This window comes from Grampus griseus (assembly GCF_964374135.1).
Source record: "Grampus griseus genome assembly, chromosome: 4".
Lineage (NCBI taxonomy): Eukaryota > Metazoa > Chordata > Mammalia > Artiodactyla > Delphinidae > Grampus > Grampus griseus.
In genome coordinates this window covers 35,014,340-35,037,884 of record NC_138997.1, presented here as the reverse complement: position 1 = coordinate 35,037,884, position 23,545 = coordinate 35,014,340, and the positions used below count along the sequence as shown (strand labels likewise).

The 23,545-nt window shown below is 38.2% G+C and overlaps 1 protein-coding gene across 1 annotated transcript in view; it reads left to right on the top strand.

The window, feature by feature from the left end:
• The window catches only part of KLHL2 (kelch like family member 2), a 127,077-nt gene that overhangs the window by 41,101 nt on the left and 62,431 nt on the right, over positions 1 to 23,545 (top strand). Inside the window, exon 4 of the mRNA XM_082652657.1 lies at positions 1,860 to 1,981. Within this exon, the coding sequence (XP_082508783.1) occupies positions 1,860 to 1,981 (122 nt within the window). The remainder of the gene's footprint in view (positions 1 to 1,859; positions 1,982 to 23,545) is intronic.

Below are 23,545 nucleotides of genomic sequence, written 5' to 3'. Positions count from 1 at the left end.
TGCTGAGGCAGCAGATACATAGCCCAATCCCTTGTCTTCCTGCTATATAGACATATAACAGGAGCATATCATCAATTTTCTCTCTTCCCTTGTAATACCAGTGGATGTTTTCCCCCCTGGGAAGTAGCATAATAGTTTTTCAGATATTTTAGCTCTTAGGAGAACAGCTTTTTTTGAGCTTTTGTCAGAGACAATCTCCAGGGAAGCAGGTAGTTACTAATACTTCACTATTATTATTTCTCTCTTCCCAGTGTTTATGTTTGCAAAGGAATTTTGTATAATTATGGATTCCTATAGCCTTTTCTGATAATTTATGGTCACTGACAGAAAAAGAAATGAACTTTCAAGAAATCTTGAGGCCATTGTGTTGTTTTTCTAACAGGTGAGGGATGGTGGCATTGTTTTTCATACTTCCTTTATCTTTGAAACCTGATGAATGTAGAACTAAACCTTTTTGCTAAGGTGTCCCCTAACACTCAACATTATTTTTAGACTGTCTTGTTTTTAATTGAGTTTTCTTTCCCCATTCAATTGCTTATGTTTCCCTATTCTTGGGCCATTTTATGTGCGCACATATGTGCCCAAACCTGCTTCTAACTCTCCATGAGTCCCCTGGGTTTAGGGGCCATCCCTTCTCTTTTCTGCTTCCCCGTTTCTTTATACAAGAGAGGATCTTATTTATGATCCCTGAATGCTTAACTAGTTCAGTGGATAGTAAGAGGGAGGTCTTGTACCACTTATTTAGCAGGCAGTGATGTAGAAGGGCATCTGGCTTTAGTAATAAATACTGGTATGGAAATGACTTCAAGATGAAGTTGCTGCAGATGACAAATAGGAACGGAACTTGGGCTAGAAGGCCCATTGCCATCTGCCTTGGCCATTGACTCACCTCTTTAACACCCCTCTTTTGTCTTTCATTTCCTGGGCGTCTTCTGTAATTTGTGTTCTGATTGTTTCCTATCTGAGAGGTGTGTCTTCCCAGAGGGCAGGGGCAGGCACTGGCGTGCTTGTGAGTGAGTACCAGGAACTTGGAAGTTAGCCTCACGGGGTAACACTGTGTTCTAGTCTTGAATAGAAAGTCAAAAGGAAAAGAAACTGCTCTAAAGCATTGTCAACTAAAAAAATGCACAACCTAGAAGCTGCGAATTATGCTTTATTCAGCGGACTTTCGGAGGACTTCATCCCAGGAGGCAGCCTCTCAGATCTCTCTGAGGGACTGCTCCAAAGAGGTCAGGGAGGAGCCAGAATACGTAGGAGTTTTTGCAAAAGAACCAGGTAGTTGGAACATCAAAAGATTATTGTCAATTAAAGACAAGTTAATTGTCAGACAAGTTAATAAATTTAGCACTTTTCTACGTATGGGAAGATAACAAGCATCTAGGCTCATTGAAATCATTCCTTTGATACACACCTTAACTATCTAGGGCCAGTATCCTATTTTTTTTTTCCATTCTGAATCCCCTCATGTGCACAGTCTGGGGTGGCCTGCAATGGCTGATGGCTGCAACATCCTTTGTTTACTGCTATGGCAGGTGACATTCTTTGTCCACACATTGGACCAAAAAAAGGCATGGACCGCATTGGGTCCTGAACCTATAATTCTACAGGTATTAAGAGTTCATGCAGTTGGACACGTGGCATATTCATCGCCATGATGTGATTTCCAGGTACAAGTGGGTAACAGAAGTACCTTGTATGGTTTCCTCAGGTAAGCTTTTAGGAGAGGTAGGGGAATGTTGTAGGCCTGCTGAAGTGGCTGACCATGTTGCCTCCTGAATACAGTGAGTGCCCGTCTGACTGGGTTTTGGTCTTCCTGCTGGGTGTCTGCTGCAGCGTCAGCCTTGCTCCTTGTGTTTCAGGTGAGATGAGTGAGAGCCGAGCAAAGAGAGTTCGAATCAAGGAGGTGGACGGCTGGACCCTGAGGATGCTGATTGACTATGTTTATACGGCGGAGATTCAGGTGACAGAAGAGAATGTACAGGTAAGGGTGACGCCTCATATCACTTGGTCCTTTACACATGTCAGTGTTCTAATGCAACAGGGCATACCTATACATAGACACTTTGTACCAAAGTAATAGGATTTGTTGTTAAAACTGTATTTCTAAGAGACATTATAATGATTATAGCTTTTTAATAATGTTCCTGATTTCAGTATCTTTTATATTCTCAAAGTTCTAAGATACAAATCCTTTAGTTCTCTGAATGATGCTTGTTATTTTATGAAGACACGGTCATGTTCATTTATAACTACAGTGCTACCCATATTTTCCTTTATTCCCTAGAAGGTTAAGTCTGTAAAGGGTGTTTTTGGCAGCCAACAGCCTTTACTTCTTTGACTATTTCAGCATCCTCTATTAGTGATTCTAGATTTTAGCTAAAAGTTGGCATCGCACCTCTCTTACTTTCTATAAAGAACAAATGTTTTATATATATGATGTAAATGTTTAACTAATAGAGGTAGATGTGGAGTAGAAAGTGAAAGTCCCTCTTTAAAACTGTACTTCTCTTCGCACTCACCAATCCCACACTCTGTGATTTACTCTCTTTCCCCATAGGGTAGCCTCTGTTATCTGTTTGGTGTTAATCTTTAAGAACATTTTCTATGCAGTTACACACACACACACACACACACACACACACACACAATTTTCTTGACATAAGTATACTTTTACTATACCTGTTGTTCTGTAACTTTGCTTTTTTCACTGAACAAAGTGTCCTGGAGTTCTTTACATGTCAATACATATGAGTCCAGCTCATTCTTTTGTGTGGTGTCCTGTATGTTAATCAGCATATATGATTTTTCACCTTTACAAAAATGTTGCAGTGAATAAACATTTTTATATTTGCATCCAAAAATTTCATGGGATAGATTCCTCAACATGTAATAGCTGGATCAAAAGGTACATTCATGTTTTAATTTCTGATAGGTATGCCAAATGGCCATCTAAAAGTTTGTATTTATTTATACTCCTGCCAATAGGTAGACTGTATTTTGAGGACAGCAAAAAGAACTAGGACTAACTTCTTAAGAAATAATCTCTAAATTCTACTTGTACAAATAGGAAATCTTTTGTCCCTTGTAGCTAGTTGAAATATGCTGCAAAATATTTGAATTTGGAGACTGAAATCTTTTCACTTTAACTTGTTAGAGCATGCTGTTATTAAATCTTAAATACTGGCAGTGGTAAGGCCTCCTGGTGATCCTTAGATGGCCTCAGTTAACCTCTGCTTGGAAGTCCCATTCATGAGGTAAAGCATTTGAAAAGCCTTGGTTGATCCTGAAGTCATGTACAAAGGTGTGAATCAGATGCTATGTGAACCTTTTTTTAGCATGGAGGAAAATGTTTGGTACGTGTCATCTCATTCTGGTCTTTTCTGTACAGGTGTGCTATTTGCTGGATTCTGGGGCATTGGTTTCAACAAGACCCTTATCTTGGGTTTCGTTTGCTCCTTGTTTTTATTCATTTGAGTGCCTGAGTCTCACTGTACCCTATATCTGACCTTTAGTAAATGAATTACTGATTGGTTTCTTTGATTCACATAATGTGTCACATGGGGGAAAATTGCAAAAGGTGGTTTAGGCCTACAAGACTGGAGTGTGTGAATTCAGCTCTGAATGCTGTTTGTAGTAGCTCTTGTGGTAGAGACATTGGCCTGTGAGGAACTGGGAGAACGCTTCTCATGTTTCTTTTAGTAACTGTCATATTCCAGTCCTGAAGTGTTAGTCATCACACCTCTCAGAAAACCTCTTGCCCTGCCAATTTGCCTTTGTGTATATTGCTAGCTCTAACAGGAATACATTGAAAAAGTTGTACTTGGCAGACTCATTAAATGCTTAACATTCACATTGTTTTTGTTCTTTTTTGGAAGCGGGATGTTTCTTCACTGTAGGGGTATCTTGGTATATAAAGCCTTATTTTATACTCCATTGAAAAATACTTGTTTTGCAAAAGTCAGTTTGGAAATAAAATTGACTAAAATAAGCTACCTTTTCCATAACAAGTATTTTTTTTTTTTTTTAATTTTTTTTTTTTATTTATTTTTTTTTTAACATCTTTATTGGGGTATAATTGCTTTACAATGGTGTGTTAGTTTCTGCTTTATAACAAAGTGAATCAGTCATACATAAACATATGTTCCCATATGTCTTCCCTGTTGCGTCTCCCTCCCTCCCACCCTCCCCATCCCACCCCTCCAGGCTGTCACAAAGCACCGAGCCAATATCCCTGTGCCATGCGGCTGCTTCCCACTAGCTATCTACCTTACTGCGTTTGTTAGTGTGTATATGCCCATGACTCTCTCTCGCCCTGTCACAGCTCACCCTTCACCCTCCCCATAACCTCATGTCCGTTCTCTAGGAGGTCTGCATCTTTATTCCTGCTTTACCCCTAGGTTCTTCATGACATTTTTTTCTTAAATTCCATATATATGTGTTAGCATACGGTATTTGTCTTTTTCTTTCTGACTTACTTCACTCTGTATGACAGACTCTAGGTCTATCCACCTCATTACAAATAGCTCAATTTCGTTTCTTTTTATGGCTGAATAATATTCCATTGTATATATGTGCCACATCTTCTTTATCCATTCATCCGATGACGGGCACTTAGGTTGTTTCCATCTCCGGGCTATTGTAAATAGAGCTGCAATGAACATTTTGGTACATGACTCTTTTTGAATTTTGGTTTTCTCAGGGTATATGCCCAGTAGTGGGATTGCTGGGTCATATGGTAGTTCTATTTGTAGTTTTTTAAGGAACCTCCATACTGTTCTCCATAGTGGCTGAACCAATTCACATTCCCACCAGCAGTGCAAGAGTGTTCCCTTTTCTCCCCACCCTCTCCAGCATTTATTGTTTCTAGATTTTTTGATGATGGCCATTCTGACTGGTGTGAGATGATATCTCATTGTAGTTTTGATTTGCATTTCTCTAATGATTAACGATGTTGAGCATTCTTTCATGTGTTTGTTGGCAGTCTGTATATCTTCTTTGGAGAAATGTCTATTTAGGTCTTCTGCCCATTTTTGGATTGGGTTGTTTGTTTTCTTGTTATTGAGCTGCATGAGCTGCTTGTAAATTTTGGAGATTAATCCTTTGTCGGTTGCTTCATTTACAAATATTTTCTCCCATTCTGAGGGTTGTCTTTTGGTCTTGTTTACGGTTTCCTTTGCTGTGCAAAAGCTTTGAAGTTTCATTAGGTCCCATTTGTTTATTTTTGTTTTTATTTCCATTACTCTAGGAGGTGGGTCAGAAAGGATCTTGCTTTGATTTATGTCATAGAGTGTTCTGCCTATGTTTTCCTCTAAGAGTTTGATAGTTTCTGGCCTTACATTTAGGTCTTTAATCCATTTTGAGCTTATTTTTGTGTATGGTGTTAGGGAGTGATCTAATCTCATACTTTTACATGTACCTGTCCAGTTTTCCCAGCACCACTTATTGAAGAGGGTGTCCTTTCTCCATTGTACATTACTGCCACCTTTATCAAAGATAAGGTGTCCATATGTGCATGGGTTTATCTCTGGGCTTTCTATCCTGTTCCATTGATCTATCTTTCTGTTTTTGTGCCAGTACCATACTGTCTTGATGACTGTAGCTTTGTAGTATAGTCTGAAGTCAGGGAGCCTGATTCCTCCAGTTCCTTCTTTCGTTCTCAAGATTGCTTTGGCTATTCGGGGTCTTTTGTGTTTCCATACAAATTGTGAACATAACAAGTATTTTTTAAAATTCTTTCTATTATTCTTATTTTTAAAATTTATTTATTTTATTAATTTATTTTTGGCTGCATTGGGTCTTCATTGCTGCACGTAGGCTTTCTCTAGTTGCGGCAAGCAGGGGCTACTCTTCGTTGTGTGTGCGGGCTTCTCTCATTGCAGTGGCTTGTCTTGTTGTGCAGCATGGGCTTTTAGGCACACGAGCTTCAGTAGTTGTGGCACATGGGCTCAGTAGTTGTGGCCAGTGGGTTCTAGAGCACAGGCTCAGTAGTTGTGGCGCATGGGCTTAGTTGCTTTGCGGCATGGGGGATCTTCCCGGACCAGGGCTTGAACCCGTGTCCTCTGCATTGGTAGGTGGATTCTTAACCACTGTGCAACCAGGGAAGCCCCATAACAAGTATTTTTTATTGAAACACAGAGTAAGGGCTTACCTATCAAGACACACTAAACTGCTCTTTCCTCTATTTTGTATATTTTTGTCTGTCTGTACTTTGTTAAATCTTTCTTCTAAGTGCTGTTCACCTTAAGGAAAGGAGCAGTTCTGGGGAGGTATCTGTTATTCTTATTAATGTGAAGCTAAAGTTTTAAATGGCCCCAACTAGAAGCTCTGCTCTGAGTATATCTGCTCTGAGAGTGTTGACAGTGGGGACGGAACTTTCTGTAATTCAAAGGTTTATTGTTGTCGGTATATTTTCTCATTAGACCTAGAATCAAATCTCTTGTCAGGTAACCTCCCTTTTGTACATTTCTGTTTTAGTAATAAAGTAGTCTTAGGATAGCAGGTATCTTAGTCTTCTACTTTGGGACTGCATGTTTTTATGTAGAAGCAAAGTGCCATAGAATGCTGAGGTCCAGCTGTCTTAGAGTCAGTTGGTGACAGAACAGGACCATAACCCTGGTTTCCCTGATTCCTAGTTAAGGGTCCCTTCTGTGATACTATGCAGTCTCCTTATTACACAGATTTAAAATATATATAATAACTGTTTGAAGTGAATGTTGTTAACTTTGAGTCAAAATGAAGGAATGAAGTAGTTTGAAAGATTAACTCTAAAGAAGGGACAATTGTCATTTATTATATAAGTAATAGGGTTTTAATTCTGGCTGTTTAGGGTTTCCTGATTATTTTTTCTTTTGTTATTGCTGTTGTTTTTTTGTTTTGGTTTTCAAACTTTGATTTTGAGTTTGGATGGTTGCTTTTAATTATGGTAATGTTGGGGAATAATTTGAGCCAAATGAATTTGTTTTTTTTTTTAAAGAGAAATAAAAGGAGAATACATATTTTACCATGACCACACTTTTAATTGAATTTTTTTGCTGTTGTTGCTGTTGAATAATTTAAATTACTTGTGTTTAAAGTATCCAATCAAATTTTATAAACTTTATATATATGGGACCAGAGAAAATAAAGCCAAAGCCTACTATAAAAGGAGATAAACTTTTTTGGGGTCATGGACTTCTTTGAGAAGCTAATGAAAAACTGAACTCTTTCCCAAGTAAATGGCACTAAAGTATATATGCATGAAGTTTGACATACATGTTCAGAGAATGCATGTACTTTGTCTCCTCCCACCTTCCCCATTAAGAATACTTGACTTTTTGTGTATGTTTGTGTGTGTGTGTGTATTTGAAGGGTTTTCACATGGGTTTATCTTCAGCTGTGTGCTAGGCATTTTACATATGTCTTAGTCGATATTCACCAGCATATTAGATAGGTATTACTCTATTTTGCAAATGAGGAAGCTCAGAAAGGTTAAGTTATTAGTTCAGCATCACACAGCAACTATTAAGTTGTCATTAACTACTAGTGTTATTGAAAAAGAGAGTTTGTATATTCAAAAATAAAAGTACATTTATAACTGAAAAACATTTTTTCAGTATCACCAAAATTATTGAAGGTTTATTATTCTTCATTTGATGTGTTGATGAACATTTTGGAGAATCCTAAAGGATCTTGAGTTTTTTAAAACATTTACTTTATTGCTAAATTTGTGGTTTTGTTACATATGTTTTTACTTCTCAGCTTTTAGGCATTTGTTTTGGCTTGCTAAAAGTAGATAAGAGTTTTTCACCTGATGTAAGTGTGAAAAACTAAGGTAAGGCTATTAATAGTACCAATGTAAGTAAATGATCTTATTCCCAAATTAATATTATAAGTGTTCATCTATAGGTTCTGTCTACATTAGAACTTTTATCATCTCAGAATTGAAGAAGCATCTGATAATTTTGAATGGATGTGTTTTAAACAGTTCATGAACTTTTTAAACTTTTATGTTGCATAAACTGGAATTATTTGAGATAGAAAGTCTCATCTCTTTAAAAAAAGAGCAGAATTTATATATTTTTTAATATCTTTGTTGGAGTATAATTGCTTTACAATGTAGAGTTAGTTTCTGCTGTACAACAAAGTGAATCAGCTGTACATGTGCATATATCCCCATATCCCCTCCCTCTTGAGCCTCCCTCCTATCTTTTCTGTCCCACCCCTCTAGGTGGTCACAAAGCATTGAGCTGATCTCCCTGTGCTATGCAGCAACTTCCCACTAGCTATCTGTTTTACAATTGGTAGTGTATATATGTCAGTGCTACTCTCTCACTTCATCCCAGCTTCCCCTACCTGCCCTGTGTCCTCAAGTCCATTCTCTACATCTGCCTCTTTATTCCTACCCTGCCACTAGGTTCATCAGTACCGTCTTTTAGATTCCATATATGTGCATTAGCATATGGCATTTGTTTTTCTCTTTCTGACTTACTTCACTCTGTATGACAGATTCTGGCTCCATCCACCTCATTACAGATAACTCACTTTCGTTCGAAAAAGGAACAGAATTTAAACAAGAGTTTTTCAAGAGATAGTTAAAATTAATTATTGGTAATAAACACACTAGAGTGTTTAACACAACCTCAGTACAGTAGAAAATCGAAGGTCGTGTGTCCATTTCCTTGGTGGTGTAGGGCAGGGTGTTTGTTGTTTGAGATGGGACCAGAAGTGACAGCAGTGTGTCATTGTGGAGCCTTCTACCCCTGAGGGCTCCTGAAAGGAGGGCATCGTAGGAGGGGCTTCCATGATAGGAGTTCTGTTGATATGGTTGACCACTTAATCAAAAAAAGACTGAAGGGGAGAAACGGTTAAAAAAGAGTACTTGTATACCCTAAATATTTTATTTTAACCCCAAACATGTAACTGTACAGTTGTATGCTAGTCTTTCGTTGTAAAACTAAGTATGGCCCGCTGCTTGGAGAGCCACACGCTTTTTCTTGCACATACCACACCACACTGATACATCAGCTCTAACTACCCAGTGCTTTTAAAGTGCAGCGAGAGCTCAGACACTTGAAAAGAAATCTCAGTGCAAAGTCATCTTCGGACTATACACTTTCTCTGACATTTCTCACACGTCTAATTTGATTGAGAAATTTTTTTGTGGTAACACATTGATCAAATCATTCTTAGAAAAGCTCTCTTTTTACATGCACATGTCATTGGATTACATATACTTATTCAAGTTATATAATTTCAGTAACAAGTGCAAGTGTTCCAAACAAATTGGGAGCAAACCTAACATGCATGAGTTGGTAAGTTGCATCTCAGGTGGAGAGGAGTAGTAGAATTGTGCAAGCCTGTTAGAGTGTACAGAGGGCGTGGGAGAGTTGGTTAGTCAGGCCAGTAGGTTAAAAGGGAAGGTTGGTAAAGGGTGCTTTTGCTGTATTTCTGCATTGTGTAAATAAACATTGAAATGAGATTCCTGTTCATGGATATTTATTTTAAAAATGGACATTGAAGACACCCTATTAGTTAAACAGACATTGGTGGAATATTTGCTCAGTAGTCAGGCCTATGCTGATGATTGTCCTAATGCTACAAAAAATGAACAAGGAACAAAACGTAATGGATAGAGTATAGACTTAAACTGAATTTGAATCTTGGCTTTGCTGTTTAAATGCCATGTGACCTTGTCCATATTCCTTAACCTCTCTGAGCCTGATTTTCTTGTCTGAAAAAGGGGGATGATTCTGTTCTTTCTTATATAAGACCTTGTGGAACACTGTGATTAGATAACTGGTTTATATAGAGGTGAGACATGCTGGGACTTCATTAAGAGCCCAGTTGGGATTGAGGCTTGAGCCAGAAATAAATGGAGCTAGGAATAAGGGCGTAATTTGGGGCAGGGCGGGTGGCAAGCACTCAATAAATATTTTTTAAATTGAGGGTGGCATGCATTCCAAATTAAAATGTTCAAGGATGCGTGACAAATTCAGGTATGAATGAGGTGCTTCAGGATGCATGGCAGCAGGGTCTTGTGGTGGTGCCTACTGTTAGGCTGATGACAATGTCTTTGATTCAGGAAGAGCTCCCCTGAGTGAACAGTGATCCGAGCGTACAGCTCCTGTGTTCTGGCTTGTCTGGAAAGAGACTTGGTAAGGGCTAGGCAGTTGTAATGACCAGAGCTAAGTAAGTTTGGGATTGTGGTGTCTGTTATGGAACAGACAGCAAACCCAGAATCTGGGGTCATGCTCAGTTCTGTGGGGCTTTAGGGTTCACATTGTGGCTTGGTAAGCGTGGGGGTGCTTTGGGGGAGCACACCACATTTAGCGCAGCAGGATTAATGACGGACCATAATCATTGATTAGGCTCCTAATAAACTTTGCAGTCTTGGTCAGGATCAGTTTAGGACTGAATTGGACTGAACTTGAAGATTTAAGGCTTTTAAGGTCTGCAGCTAGACCAGGCTAGTTCACATAAAAATTAATAACGATTTTACTGCTTTTTATACATGGCTTGCTCTTTCCCTTTCATACTTCTAAGCTATTGAGCTTGCCTGTTTTTCCACTGCCAGTATTGGTCCTGATAAATTCCAATTTTCAATAATAATTCATTAAAAATTTATGGAGCATCCATTTTGTGCCAGACAATGTTCCAGCTGTTGGTGATGCAATATCAAACAAGACAGGCAAGGCTTCTGTCCTGAGAAATGTAAAGCCTCTTACTTTACATGTAATTGGGTGTTTCTAGTGACTGTATATATGTGTACATTAGCCAGTGTGCATCATTCTTAGGATCTAGGTATCTAAGTGATATAATTAGTAATCAGAGGATTGTGTGGTTAGTGTGGAGTCACAGAGAAGGGGGTTTGCTTCAAATGGATAAGAGAGGGCTGTAATGAACTATCAAACACACATTTCTAGTGACTAGAATATTGATTGAGTGCCATCAAATCCAGTGTCTCTCCACACTGTGTGGTATCCAGAAAAACTCTGACAAATAACTGCTCTTCAGATAACCCATTTCTGAACATTTGATATTCAGTAGTTGTCTTTTCTACCCTCAATCACTTGAGCATGTGACAAACTGTACCAGCCACAGTGCTTGTTGAGGCCAGAATTCCAACCAGAGGGTAGAGGGCTGTAGTATTTTTGAACTATCCATCTGTCTCCATATGGAAATTGAATAACATGGACCATTTTGCACCTTATGTTAAAAATAATTTTTTCTGACAGAGACTATAACTGTACACTTGGTTATGGTTTAAGTTTGGTTACAGTCATGTTCTAGATCTGCCCTTTAGTTATCCTGATTGAATGACCATTCTCCATTCTCAGCCACGCATTTAGAAGTTGCCCAAGTACCAAAGGAGTTCAGTAGAAGGAAGGCTCATCTTCAAGGTGAACAAAACATCTACTGAACAGTTTTACAAATTTTTACAGTGGCATCTTAGCATGAAATAATTTAAGTGAGTATATAATATTGCATATTTAAATTATTGTTGAACAACTCAACATAATAAGGAGCCCTTAGATTGGCCGTCTGCTAGAAAGTTCATGGGCCGGTGGATTCTGGCTAGTTGTCCTATTAGAATTCAAAGCTCAAATCTTGAACTTACTATTGACTTCACTAATGGCCTTGAGTAAGACATTAGCGTTTCTGTCTGTTTTACAGCTATTAAATGAGGCTAGTGATGCTTTGACACCTCGTAGAAATGTTGTAAAATATACTAGTTAAAGCTTCTAAAAATATTAAAGTGCTCTATGAACGTTAGCCAGAAAATGGAACAGCAATAAAAAGACTTCAGGCTGTGAGGAAGAAGAACTCATTTGAGATTGTTTGGGATCGCTGGATAAAAAGTGCTCATGTAATCTTTCCCTTACTCTATATTCTCAGTCTTTATAACCAGGATGTATTATTTGTGACCAAAAAAAAAAAAGATTCTTAATTTGCTATTGATTTCTCTCCACCCAACAAGTCTTGTGTATTTGGATTAGTTTGGAGACAGCACTCTGGAGTGATGGCAGTACTGTTTCATATCTTCGATTTATAACAGCCTTTTCCATTGGTTTGACTGTGGTGGCTGCAGATATTTCTCATAGCAGAGTCTACAGAAAGCTTACTGTTTTTCCACTTGAATTCTGTTTCTCTTATGAGGTAGAGCATTAAGTCCTTTGTGTCTAAAAGGGTTTTGGCAGAGGATGTGCTTGGGAAACACTTGTTAAAACGTAAAAAAAAAAAATGCCTTGAATCAAACCTTTAGGATTAGTGGTTGTTTATGGTATAGCAATGAAAATCCTATCATGGGAGTGAATTTATCTGACATTCTAATACCTAGAGATCTGTTAACTTAGTATTTTATCACTTTACCAGAATAGTGATAATTTTAGTTTATTGTTATTATCCAGAGGCAAAATGATGACTTTCTTTTACATTAATAATTACTGTAAAATTTTAAATTATTTACAATTGAGTTTTGATCTTAACTGTATTTTATTACGTTTTAAGTTAGAACTCGGTAAGCCTCATAATTTTAACCAAAATATTTGACCAATGAGAACATCCATTTTTAATCATGCCAGTTAAATTATGTTTTACTCTATATAAGTTAAGAGTATAGAACAGATGAAGAACTTATTTAAAATTTAATATGGAAGAAGCCATTGAGGTCAGCTAGTTTGAGATAATCTAGTAGCTTTATTATAAGAATATCCTATAGAACTAGATGGACATCACACTTGAAGTGGTTTTTTAAGTTCTTGTTTGGAGAAAAGCTAGTTACTCCAGAAGCATTAGTAATTATGTTATTTGCTGTAACTTCATATCATTAAAATACATAATCTTTGAAGATGTCCAGACGGTTGAGTCATTTTGGAGTTCATGTTTTAAGGCGCTGCATGTGGTATATAAAAGGTATTTATCTTGATGAACAAAAAATGACTCTATCCTGATTATGACTTAGCATCTTATAAGCAACATTGAATAATTTGTGCAAGGATGAGAAAAATTCGAAATAAATCCTTATCAGGTGGATTATTTTTTCTTGATCTTTGATCTTTGTCTCATGTTTAGGTATGGAGCCTGTGTGGGAGAAAGGACGTTTGCATCTGGCATGTGGCCAGTGTTAAGGGTCTGTCTGTCCAAACCAGTTTAGGTGGTTAGAGTCTAGAGCTGTTAATTTATCTGTGATTCTGGCATATGTGGTTTGAGATAAGCCAAAGGTTTTATAAGCCCTAGCATTATTGACATACAATTTTTAAAAATTATTACCTTTTGAACCTTGATGTATTAATCCCATTGTCAGGTTAGTAAAATTAATGCACTTCTGATCATCTGTTTTTTTTTTTTTAATATTTATTTATTTATTTTTGGCTGCGTTGGGTCTTTGTTGCTGCACGAGGGCTTTCTCTAGTTGCAGCAAGCGGGGGCTACTCTTCCTTGCAGTGAGCAGGCTTCTCATTGCAGTGGCTTCTCTTGTTGCGGAGCACGAGCTCTAGGTGCGCGGGCTCAGTAGTTGTGGCTTGTGGGCTGTAGAGCGCAGGCTCAGTAGTTGTGGCGCACGGGCTTAGTTGCTCCATGGCATGTGGGATCTTCCCGGACCAGGGATCAAACCCGTTTCCCCTGCCAGTGCAGGTGGGTTCTTAACCACTGCGCCACCAGGGAAGCCCTGATCATCTGGTTTAAGTGTACTTGTGCCTTTCCTGAGGACATATAATTTATGATAACTTTACTTTGTGAAAGTATAGCTGTACCACTAACATGTATTCAGAAGCTTTATGATGACTAGTGTAGAAATTTGGTCATGTAAGTACATTTGATGTTTTGGGGGGGGTTAGTTTCTTATTTAGGATTCTATCAGATAGGATTATTATTTTCCATTAAAAATTTTGTTTCATAATTTATAAAGTCCTTCCACTGACCTCTGGTTAATCTCAGTGGTGGCTTAAAGCGATCGTTTCCCCCCACCTGGTGGGCTGTAAATTACATTCCATAGATTTTAACTGTTCAATTTGCTGTTCAGTTTGCTAAGTGTTAACAAATGCATACACCTGTTAACCCCACCCAAATCAAGGTATTGAACATTTATAACTTCAGGCCCCTTCCCTGTAAATCCCTCATCCTAACTCGAGGGTGATATGATCTCTATTATAATATATTAATTTTGCCTCTTGAACTTCATATAAATAGAACCACATAGAATGTATTCTTCTGAGGCTGACTTTTTTGACACAACGTAACATTTGTGAGATTCACGTATATTACCACATGTTCCAGTAGTTTGTTCTCCCTTATAAATATGCTGAGTACTCCTTTGTGTGGAGTTACTGCAATTTACCATGTTGAGGAACATGTGTTTAAAGTTTTTGGCTGTTATGAAGAAAAGTTAAAGCACTTTGATAAGGGACATTAACAATAACACACTATAATTAAGCTCTAGTTGGGGTCAGGTAGAGGCTGTTATTCAGATGGATGAACTTATTTAATTGCCTATTATATATGATTTTATTTTTTTTCTTTTTCTTTGTTTTGCTTAACATGTGTTTTCTTATCATGTATTTTCTCACTTTTCATTCTCCAGAAATAATTTGATTTTATCTTACAATCTCTTTTTTATGTTAAGTCTAGGCTTTGAGAAACAAAGTTGAGAGATGATGTATGAATATTGATTGCAGACAAGGTTGAGAGGAGAGAACACAGAATAATTTCTGATGAAAAATAACATGTACCTGAAAAGAGCTATTTGTCTAAGGAGGAAGCGTGTATGACGTGTGTGTGTGTTTGTGTGTATGAGAGAGAGAGTGTGTGTGCACATGCATATATGTCTGTTTTGATTTAGCATTATATTTACAAAAAAACAAAAAAAATCTTTAAAAATTATTAGCAATCTCTTCAGCCTTGAAAAAATCCCATTGAAGTAAATTTGGTAATCTATGGGGTCCTCTGAATAATATAAAGCAATTTAGAAAGAAGATGGAAAAGGAATAGGCATGGACGAAAAGGGCGAGAGGAAGGAGAGGACAGAACGAGAAAGAGAGGAAGAGGAGGATGTAAGATGTAACTGAGTCATACTGTGCCCTCACATGACCCAATTTTTTTCTTTAAAATAGAGATCTTGCTTAAGGCCTTACTCATTTTATTACACATGTAAAGTTGTTCCCCATTAACTATTCTGTGATACCTACTGAACACTGATGGTTAGATAAAGACTCTCCCATTTTTATCAACATTACAGATTTTGGAACAAGGAAGAAATATTTGTTGATGAAAGAATAATGAACCCTTGGTAAAGGATCTCTTAAATTGATCATATTAGGAATTTTCTTTTTTCCTTCATTTAAAAAATTTCTGGTTTTCAGACATGTTTGAATGAAAGTTTAATCCAATCCTATTTGTGCTTAGACCAGATGACTGACACAAAAGGGAGATAATGAATATGAACTATTTTGACAATTATATTTGGCAGTTAATTTGGTGATTATCATCCATAGTTGTAAATATATCCATGCAACACCTTTGAAAAGTCAGAGGTGTCCTTAGTCCCCTGTATTAAGAGATGTATATCTTACTTCTGTTCTTTGAGTTAACTGATAATCTTGGCCCTTTAAACTTGCCTGTTTTTATTTTAATTAAAAAAATATATATTTTTGAGGCCCACTGATAGCACTTGTCAGTGTCTATTTTCTTCTTTAGACAGTAGGTCGATGCCTTAACCTCACAACCCTGATCTAACTGACTTAAATTCTGGTTATGAAGGTAGTTGTTTGTGAAATTCTGAGGTTGTGAAAAGGAAGAATCTTAGAGGATCTGATGGAGATACAGAAGAGAATTTTGACCTATAAAAGTAAAATGTATGTTCAGTTTGTCGAGAGACCAGCAGTCATGTCTTTTGATTTGTAGTAATTATAGAGAGGAGAGACTAAAGGAGAGGAGATTAAAATGGATTAATTCTGATTAATGATAGGAGAAATAGAATAAAATATTCTTCTTGGAAGAAGGGACTACCTGCCTTCTGTGTTTCAGTTACTTTGCTAAATGCTGACCTCACTTAGTCTTTGTAACATCCTGGACAGAGGATGTTTATTTTTTTTACAAATCAGAGAATTCCAGCTCTGAGGGGCTAAGTGACTATGGTGATACAGTGAGTATGGAGCTTATCCAGCCTTCAAGGCCAGAGCTCTCTAACTCTAGAGCTTGTGGTAGAGTTTCCATTCTCCATTCTTTACACACTAACTCCATTCTGCCCCTGAGGCTTTACAGGAACTCAGTGACAGATTGGGGATTAATACCTACAGCTCCTGAGTACTCTCATGCCTGTGAACTTTAGACTTTGTGATCCAGAGACCACTGTGAAGGGCAGGAGCACTCGGATGATGGAAACTCCACATGCCCCTACCAAATGTAAGCACTGCCTTTTAGAATCCAGGCTCTAGGATGACTGGTATATTTGTTCATTTTGTTCACTCCCAAATCCCCAGAACCTAGACTAGTGGTTGGTATTAATTAGAAGCTCAATAAACGTTTTTCAAATGAATAATGAGGGAATGCCCATAGGATAGGTTGGCTCTGTTTGATGAATCGAGGCTGAGCCAGGCAAGAGGTCCTGGCAGGACAGGAGGAAGGGGACCTGGGAACAGACATTTGTACTTTCTGGGCAGGGACTCAGGGTCATGATTTTGGTTTCTCAGAGAAGTGGTCAGTACACAGTACAGTAGGGTCCACTGGGAGAAGGGACCTAGTTAGGGGAGCATGTGGGCTGGAACTGGGTCTGGGGAGCAGAGCATCACAGTGCCCAGGGCCACATCAGTGTGGGGATAAATTAGTGCCCACTGGGTTGAGCTGCTTAATTAGAGCCCCAATGTTCTCTCTGCTTAGAGATAAGATTAGATTCAGATCTAAAGCTTCCAGCTATGGAACTGATGGATGCAAGGGCAGGGAGGCGAGCTGTCATTGAAGGACCCATGGACCACTTTCTTTACTTATGTCCACAATGTGTTAGGAAAAATGAATCCTGTGGGAATGTTCAGGTGTTTTGTTTGTTCAACATTGTCTTACTAATCAAGTTCCTTGAGATCAAAGGAACGTGATTGATGTCCATTAAACTTTTTCTAGTATGATTATAGGTTAAAGCTGTGTATTCACTTAATTTTATAATATGATTGTATCTTATTGCAAATATTTTAGAAATATTAGTTTTTCAACCATTATTAGTTTTCATTGTCATTGATTATAATATTTCATTATGTGAGTGTAACATAATTTAGTTAATTGTCATACTGTTCAATCTTTAGTTGTTTCTGTTTTTTTCCCTACTCTTATAAGTAATGCTAAAGTAGAATTCATGGATGTAGCCTGTTTCATTTTTTGAACTATTTTCTCAAGGTATATTCCCAGAACATACTTTCAGGGTCAAAGGCTTTAAACTTTTATATTTTTTGGTAGCTCTTTATGAATGTTGCCTGTTTCCTTTCTAAGAGAGCTGACTAGTTTACAGAGACAGCAAAAATGTGCTAGGGGCCAAGGTCTACTATACCTTGACCTGAATGTTTGATGTTAATTTTTTTAATCAGTAGTCATAAAATGCTCTTATTTTAATTTATATTTATTTGATAATTAGTGAGGTATCAAATATATTTTCTATTTTTGTATGTTGTGTTTGTTCTTTTCCAAATTGTCCCTGATTATATCTTTTACTTTTAGAATATTTGATGCAAAAAGAAAGCAACCTTATGCTTATTGTGAATGATCTGGCATAGAACGTCATCTTGTGAGGGAGAAAGGAAATCGTGGCATTTCATTGTAATGGGATTGAATGTTCAAACTAAGAACAAAAGCCTTGAATTAGCGCTAATGTGCTACTCTGGTCATGTGCCAGGCACTGTGTTGAATGGTTGACCAACTTTTTAAATTTTTTCAACAACTCTGCAAGGTAGGTGCTGTCTTCATTGTACATTTGAGTCACTGTTGACTAAGTTGGAGACTTTAGAGAAAACTTGGGTTAAAAATAATGGAAGAAACAGCTGTAAAAAGGGTAGTATAGGAGAGGGGGCTTTCATCCTGTCTGAAAACCATATTGCCCCCATATTTCTTCTTTCAGTGCTACCTTTGCCTTTCTCCTTCATTTATTATATCATTGGAAATCACATCAATTACAGATGTGTTCTGCTTAAGAGTCAGCCTCTTTTAAAACTTTAAATACCTCTGGAAGGAATTTGTCCTGGAAGGTGATGTGTTATTAACTCTTAATATGAATTAATAATAAGATGGCTTTCCTTTTGACCCTGCTGGCAGTAGCTATCCCAAGGAATGGAGCTTGGGTTGGGGGGGGAGGGTGTTCGGAGGGGGAAGTGAGGTAGGTGTATTTAGAGGATGAAACACTTAACAGGAAAGGCAGATCTGGGTGGAGGATCATAGCTGAGTACACAGCACAGAGAACTGGCTGCCTGTGGCCCAGCTTTAGAGCTTTGAGATGTAGAAGTGCGAATGAGGTGGCAGGATGCCAACGACAAACACTTCCTATTTCAAAACTCTGTCCCTGGCCAGGCCTACATCCCAGAAAGAGGAAGGAAACTTTCTTCTTCCTTCTCTGTACCCACTGCCCCCTGAGGTCATAGCAGTCAAGTAGTAATATTATGTTCATTGCTATTGTGGTTTATAACTATTTTTAATACTGTTTCTATGAGTAAATGTGCAATGAGTGTCATGTAGCCAGTTGAAAAAATAAACTTGTGGAACATGACTTATTTATAAATTGGGGACTAAATGCAGATTTTAGAAGACATATGCTAATGAAAGTTATAGGTTATATTTCATAATGAGGCTTTTTTTAGTCTAACAACATATAGCTTCTTTAACTTTGGGGATAATTTCTACCCTCTGCTCTTGCCCTTCGGACAGCTGTTTACATGTTTTCACGTTATTCCTGGCACACAAAGCCCTGGCACTTTAAATAAACAGGTGCTTCTGTTATGACTATAAGATGGCTGAGAAATTAACAAAAATTTGCTTTTTAGCAGTACACTGACTGTAACGTTAATAGGGACTGAGCTGTGAGCATCGTGTTTGCATGTTTTCCTAGACATCTGGAAATCTTACATCTATGGAATAATCAGACCCCATGGTATATCTTCTAATAAACACCCTGCTAATGGCTCAGGATTTAAAAGATTTACTACATAAATTATTTCCCCCTATGGAATAAGTACCCAAGCTGAAAATAAACTACAGATCCTAATAGCCAAGCAGAAGGAGTGTACTTGTCTAAGTGAAACATCTTATATGTAATTTGGCTTGTCAGACAATGTGAAGTAGGATGAAAGCTTCTTACTTTAAAATGTGCAGCTGGTGTAAGAGTGTCATATGGGTGCTCATTGTTTGGCCTGGGTGTCTTCCGTGCCAAGTGTTCTACTTGTCTTCAGGAGTCAGCGGTAGCTTTCCCCCCACTTCTTTGTTTATTGCAGAAAACATCTCCACAGTATAAAATGTTTAGGCTTTATGTGTCTCCATATGTTGGAAATCAACATATCTAGATGGGAATTTTTTTTTCTGTTTAACAAAATGATAGCATATGGAGTTAAGTTTATTTAATCAGCTGGCATGTTCTTTTACTTCATGTTTCTCCGAGCACTTAAAGAGATTGCTATTCACATGAACAAGAAGAGGAATGTGTAGAACATCTTACTGTTCTACAAAACACTAGCTTTATGACTAAAGGCCTTTCAGCTTCATGGTACTCAGAGGACAGGCCAAACTGAGGCAGTTTATGGTGAGTGGTGTGTGATAGTCACTAAATAAACAGCTCACTTACCATTGCTGTATTGGCTAGAATTCTAGAGGTCCAGAAAGGCATTTCTTTACTTGCTTCTCCTTGACTTTCTTTAGAATAATATGTGACCATTTAAATGGTGCATATTCATGATTGAAAATTTAGAAAATAAAAAGAAGAAAATAGAAAGCCTCCATACTACTGTTAACCAGAGATAACATCCCCATTAACAATTGTGGAATATTCCTCTAGTACTGTCTCTGTGTTTATGTGTATGTGTACTTACAAAAAAGGAGACTGTTTAGAAATTAGCTTTTTATACTAAATATATTAGGAACATTCTTCCTAGTCATTGACTATTTATCTACTATATCTCTTTTAATTCAGTGGGCCTGCCATATCTTCAGGTTCCACATGTGCGGATTCAACAAACCAGAGGTTAAAAATATTTAAAAAAAAAATTCCAGGAAGTTCCAAAAAGCTGTGTGCTGGTAACTATTCACATAGCATTTAAACTGTATTTACAACTATTTACATAACATTTACATGTTATTAGGTATTATAATTAATCTATAGATGATTTGAAGTATATGGGAGGATATGTGTAGGTTATATGCAAATACTACACCACTTTATGTAAGGGACTTGAGCATCTGTGGATTTTGGTATCCTTGGAGGATCCTGAAACCAGTCCCCAGTGGAAACCGAGGGACATCTTTGCTTACAAAGTATTCAATTTTATTGATAATATAGAATTTGCATAATCTACCCATTGTTATTGGACATGTAAGTTCTTTTCAATTTTCGATATTATAAACAGCACTGTAATTAATATTATAACTAAATATATCCACATCCACAGTTTGTTCCATGTGTAGTATAATAGACTGGGGTTCCCCCGAAAGCAAAGCTTTTGGGCAGTTAGTTTAGTTAGAAAGTGATCCAAGAGAGTGACAGTGGATTTGAATTGAAAAGGAGGGAAAACCATTTCAAAATGTGGTATAGATATAAATGTGACATGTTTATTTTCACCAGGACCTTTTCAGGGGCCTTATGAAATGTGTCTCAGAGCTATCTGCTTGGGGAAGAAAATGGGGAAGCATTTATCTGTCATCTTCTTTTGAACCATTCTCCACTGGTCCAGGGTGGTCCCACAAGCATTGTTTCCCCTGTGCTTCCAGGTTGTGCATGTGTGGGTCCCTAAGTGCACCCCCAGTAGGCAGCCACAGACAGGTATGGTAGGGGCTGGGGTGAGGCACTGGTAAGTTACATCTTCACAAAGGTGATCAAGTCCTACTTGCACTTGGTTGTTGCAGTGGTAGCTTGAACAAGAGGTGGGACTGAGAGGATTTGCAGTAGGACACAAGTGTCCCATATACATTTTAGAATAGTATTTCTGGGTTAAAAGATATGCAAAATTGTATCTCTTAAAATACAAATACCCACCAGAGTAACAAATTAATTTACTTTCAGGTTGACTTATTTATTAAGCACCTATATATTCTCCTGCTACCTGAGGATACAACAGAGGGTAGAACAGATGTGACTACTGTCTCAGAGTGTATGTTCTTTTGCAGGGATAGAGAGAGTCAATGTGGGAACAGATACGTAAAGATTGATTCTGACAGTGCTGAGTTTTACAAAGCAAATGAAATGGAGCGATGCTGGTAGTAGTGACCTGCAGGGGAGCTGAGACCCTGGTGAGAGCACCAGGGTCTGAGTGGAGAGCATCAGGGTTGATGGAATAGAACTAAGGGGGAAACGTAGGAGGAGTCTGTAGGAAGGAGTGGTGAGGGCCAGCCCCAAGACAAACTGCCTACTTTACATTTTTTCGTAGGGCTTGGCATACCCAAGAGAGATGTTTTAGCTTTTGGAATGTGGTCCTCTCTCAATATATACACTAAATGGGAATTAATCACTTTTAGATTCTTAGAATATATCATTAATACTCAGACTATATTAACAATATAATTGCTTTTTCTTTGACATTGTGTAATACACTTCAGGATCTTAGAGTGCCTTAGGATTTTAAAAATCAATCTCAGAGTTAATACTAGTGAAGCATATTGAAAAGGAAACAAATGAAAATTTTCCATTACATCATAGTGCTTTGTGGCTATAGAGGTTTATTGTATCAATATACTTCCATTTCGACCTGAATCAAGATGATGGAGTAGAAGGACGTGCTCTCACTCCCTCTGGTGAGAACACCAGAATCACAACCAGCTGCTGGACAATCATCGACAGGAAGACACTGGAACTCACCAAAAAAGATACCCCACATCCAAAGACAAAGGAGAAGCGACAATAAGATGGTAAGAGTGGCATAATCATAGTAAAATCAAATCCCATAACTGTTGGGTGGGTGACTCACAGACTGGAAAAAACATATACCACAGAAGTACACCCACTGGAGTGAAGATTCTGAGCCCCATGTCAGGCTTCCCAAACTGGGGGTCTGGCAACGGGAGGAGGAATTCCTAGAGAATCAGACTTTGAAGGCTAGTGGGATTTGATTGCAGGACTTCAACAGGACTGGGGGAAACAGGGACTCCACTCTTGGAGGCACACACAAAGTAGTGTGCGCATTGGGACCCAGGGAAAGGAGCAGTGAACCCAGGGGAGATTGAACCAGACCTAACTGCTAGTGTTGGAGGCTCTCCTGCAGAGGTGGGGGTTGACTGTGGCTCACTGTGGGGACAAGGACACTGTCAGCAGAAATTCTGGGAAGTACTCCTTGGTGTGAGCCCTCCCAGAGTCTGCCATTAGCCCCAACAAAGAGCCCAGGTAGGCTCCAGTGCTGGGTTGCCTCAGGCCAAACAACCAACAGGGAGGGAACCCAGCCGCACCCATCAGCAGTCAAGTGGATTAAAGTTGAGCTCTGCCCACCAGAGAGCAGCAGTTAGCTCTACCCACCACCAGTCCATCTCATCAGGAAACTTGCACAAGCCCCTTAGATAGCTTCATCCACCAGAGGGCAGAGGGCAGAAGCAAGAAGAACTACAATCCTGCAGCCTGTGGAACAAAAACCACATTCACAGAAAGACAGACAAGATGAAAAGGCAGAGGGCTATATACCAGATGAAGGAACAAGATAAAACCCCAGAATAACAACTAAATGGAGATAGGCAACCTTCCAGAAAAAGAATTAAGAATAATGATAGTGAAGGGGATCTAGGACCTCAGAAAAAGAATGGAGGCAAAGATCGAGAAGATGCAAGAAATGTTTAACAAAGATCTAGAAGAATTAAAGAACAAAAAAACAGAGATGAACAATACAATAACTGAAATGAAAACTACACTAGAAGGAATCAATAGCAGAATAACTGAGGCAGAAGAATGGATAAGTGACCTGGAAAACAGAATGGTGGAATTCACTGCTGCGGAACAGAATAAAGAAAAAAGAATGAAAGGAAATGAAGACAGCCTAAAAGACCTCTTGGACAACATTAAACGAACCAACATTCGCATTATAGGGGTCCCAGAAGGAGAAGAGAGAGAGAAAGGACCTGAGAAAATATTTGAAGAGATTATAGTCGAAAACTTCCCAAACATGGGAAAGGAAATAGCCGCCTAAGTCCAGGAAGTGCAGTGAGTCCCATACAGGATAAACCCAAGGAGAAACACACTGAGACACATAGTAATCAAATTAGCAAAAATTAAAGACAAAGAAAAATTATTGAAAGCAACAAGGGAAAAACAACAAGTAACATACAAAGGAATTCCCATAAGGTTAACAGCTGATTTCTCAGCAGAAACTCTACAAGCCAGAAGGGAGTGGCATGACATACTTAAAGTGATGAA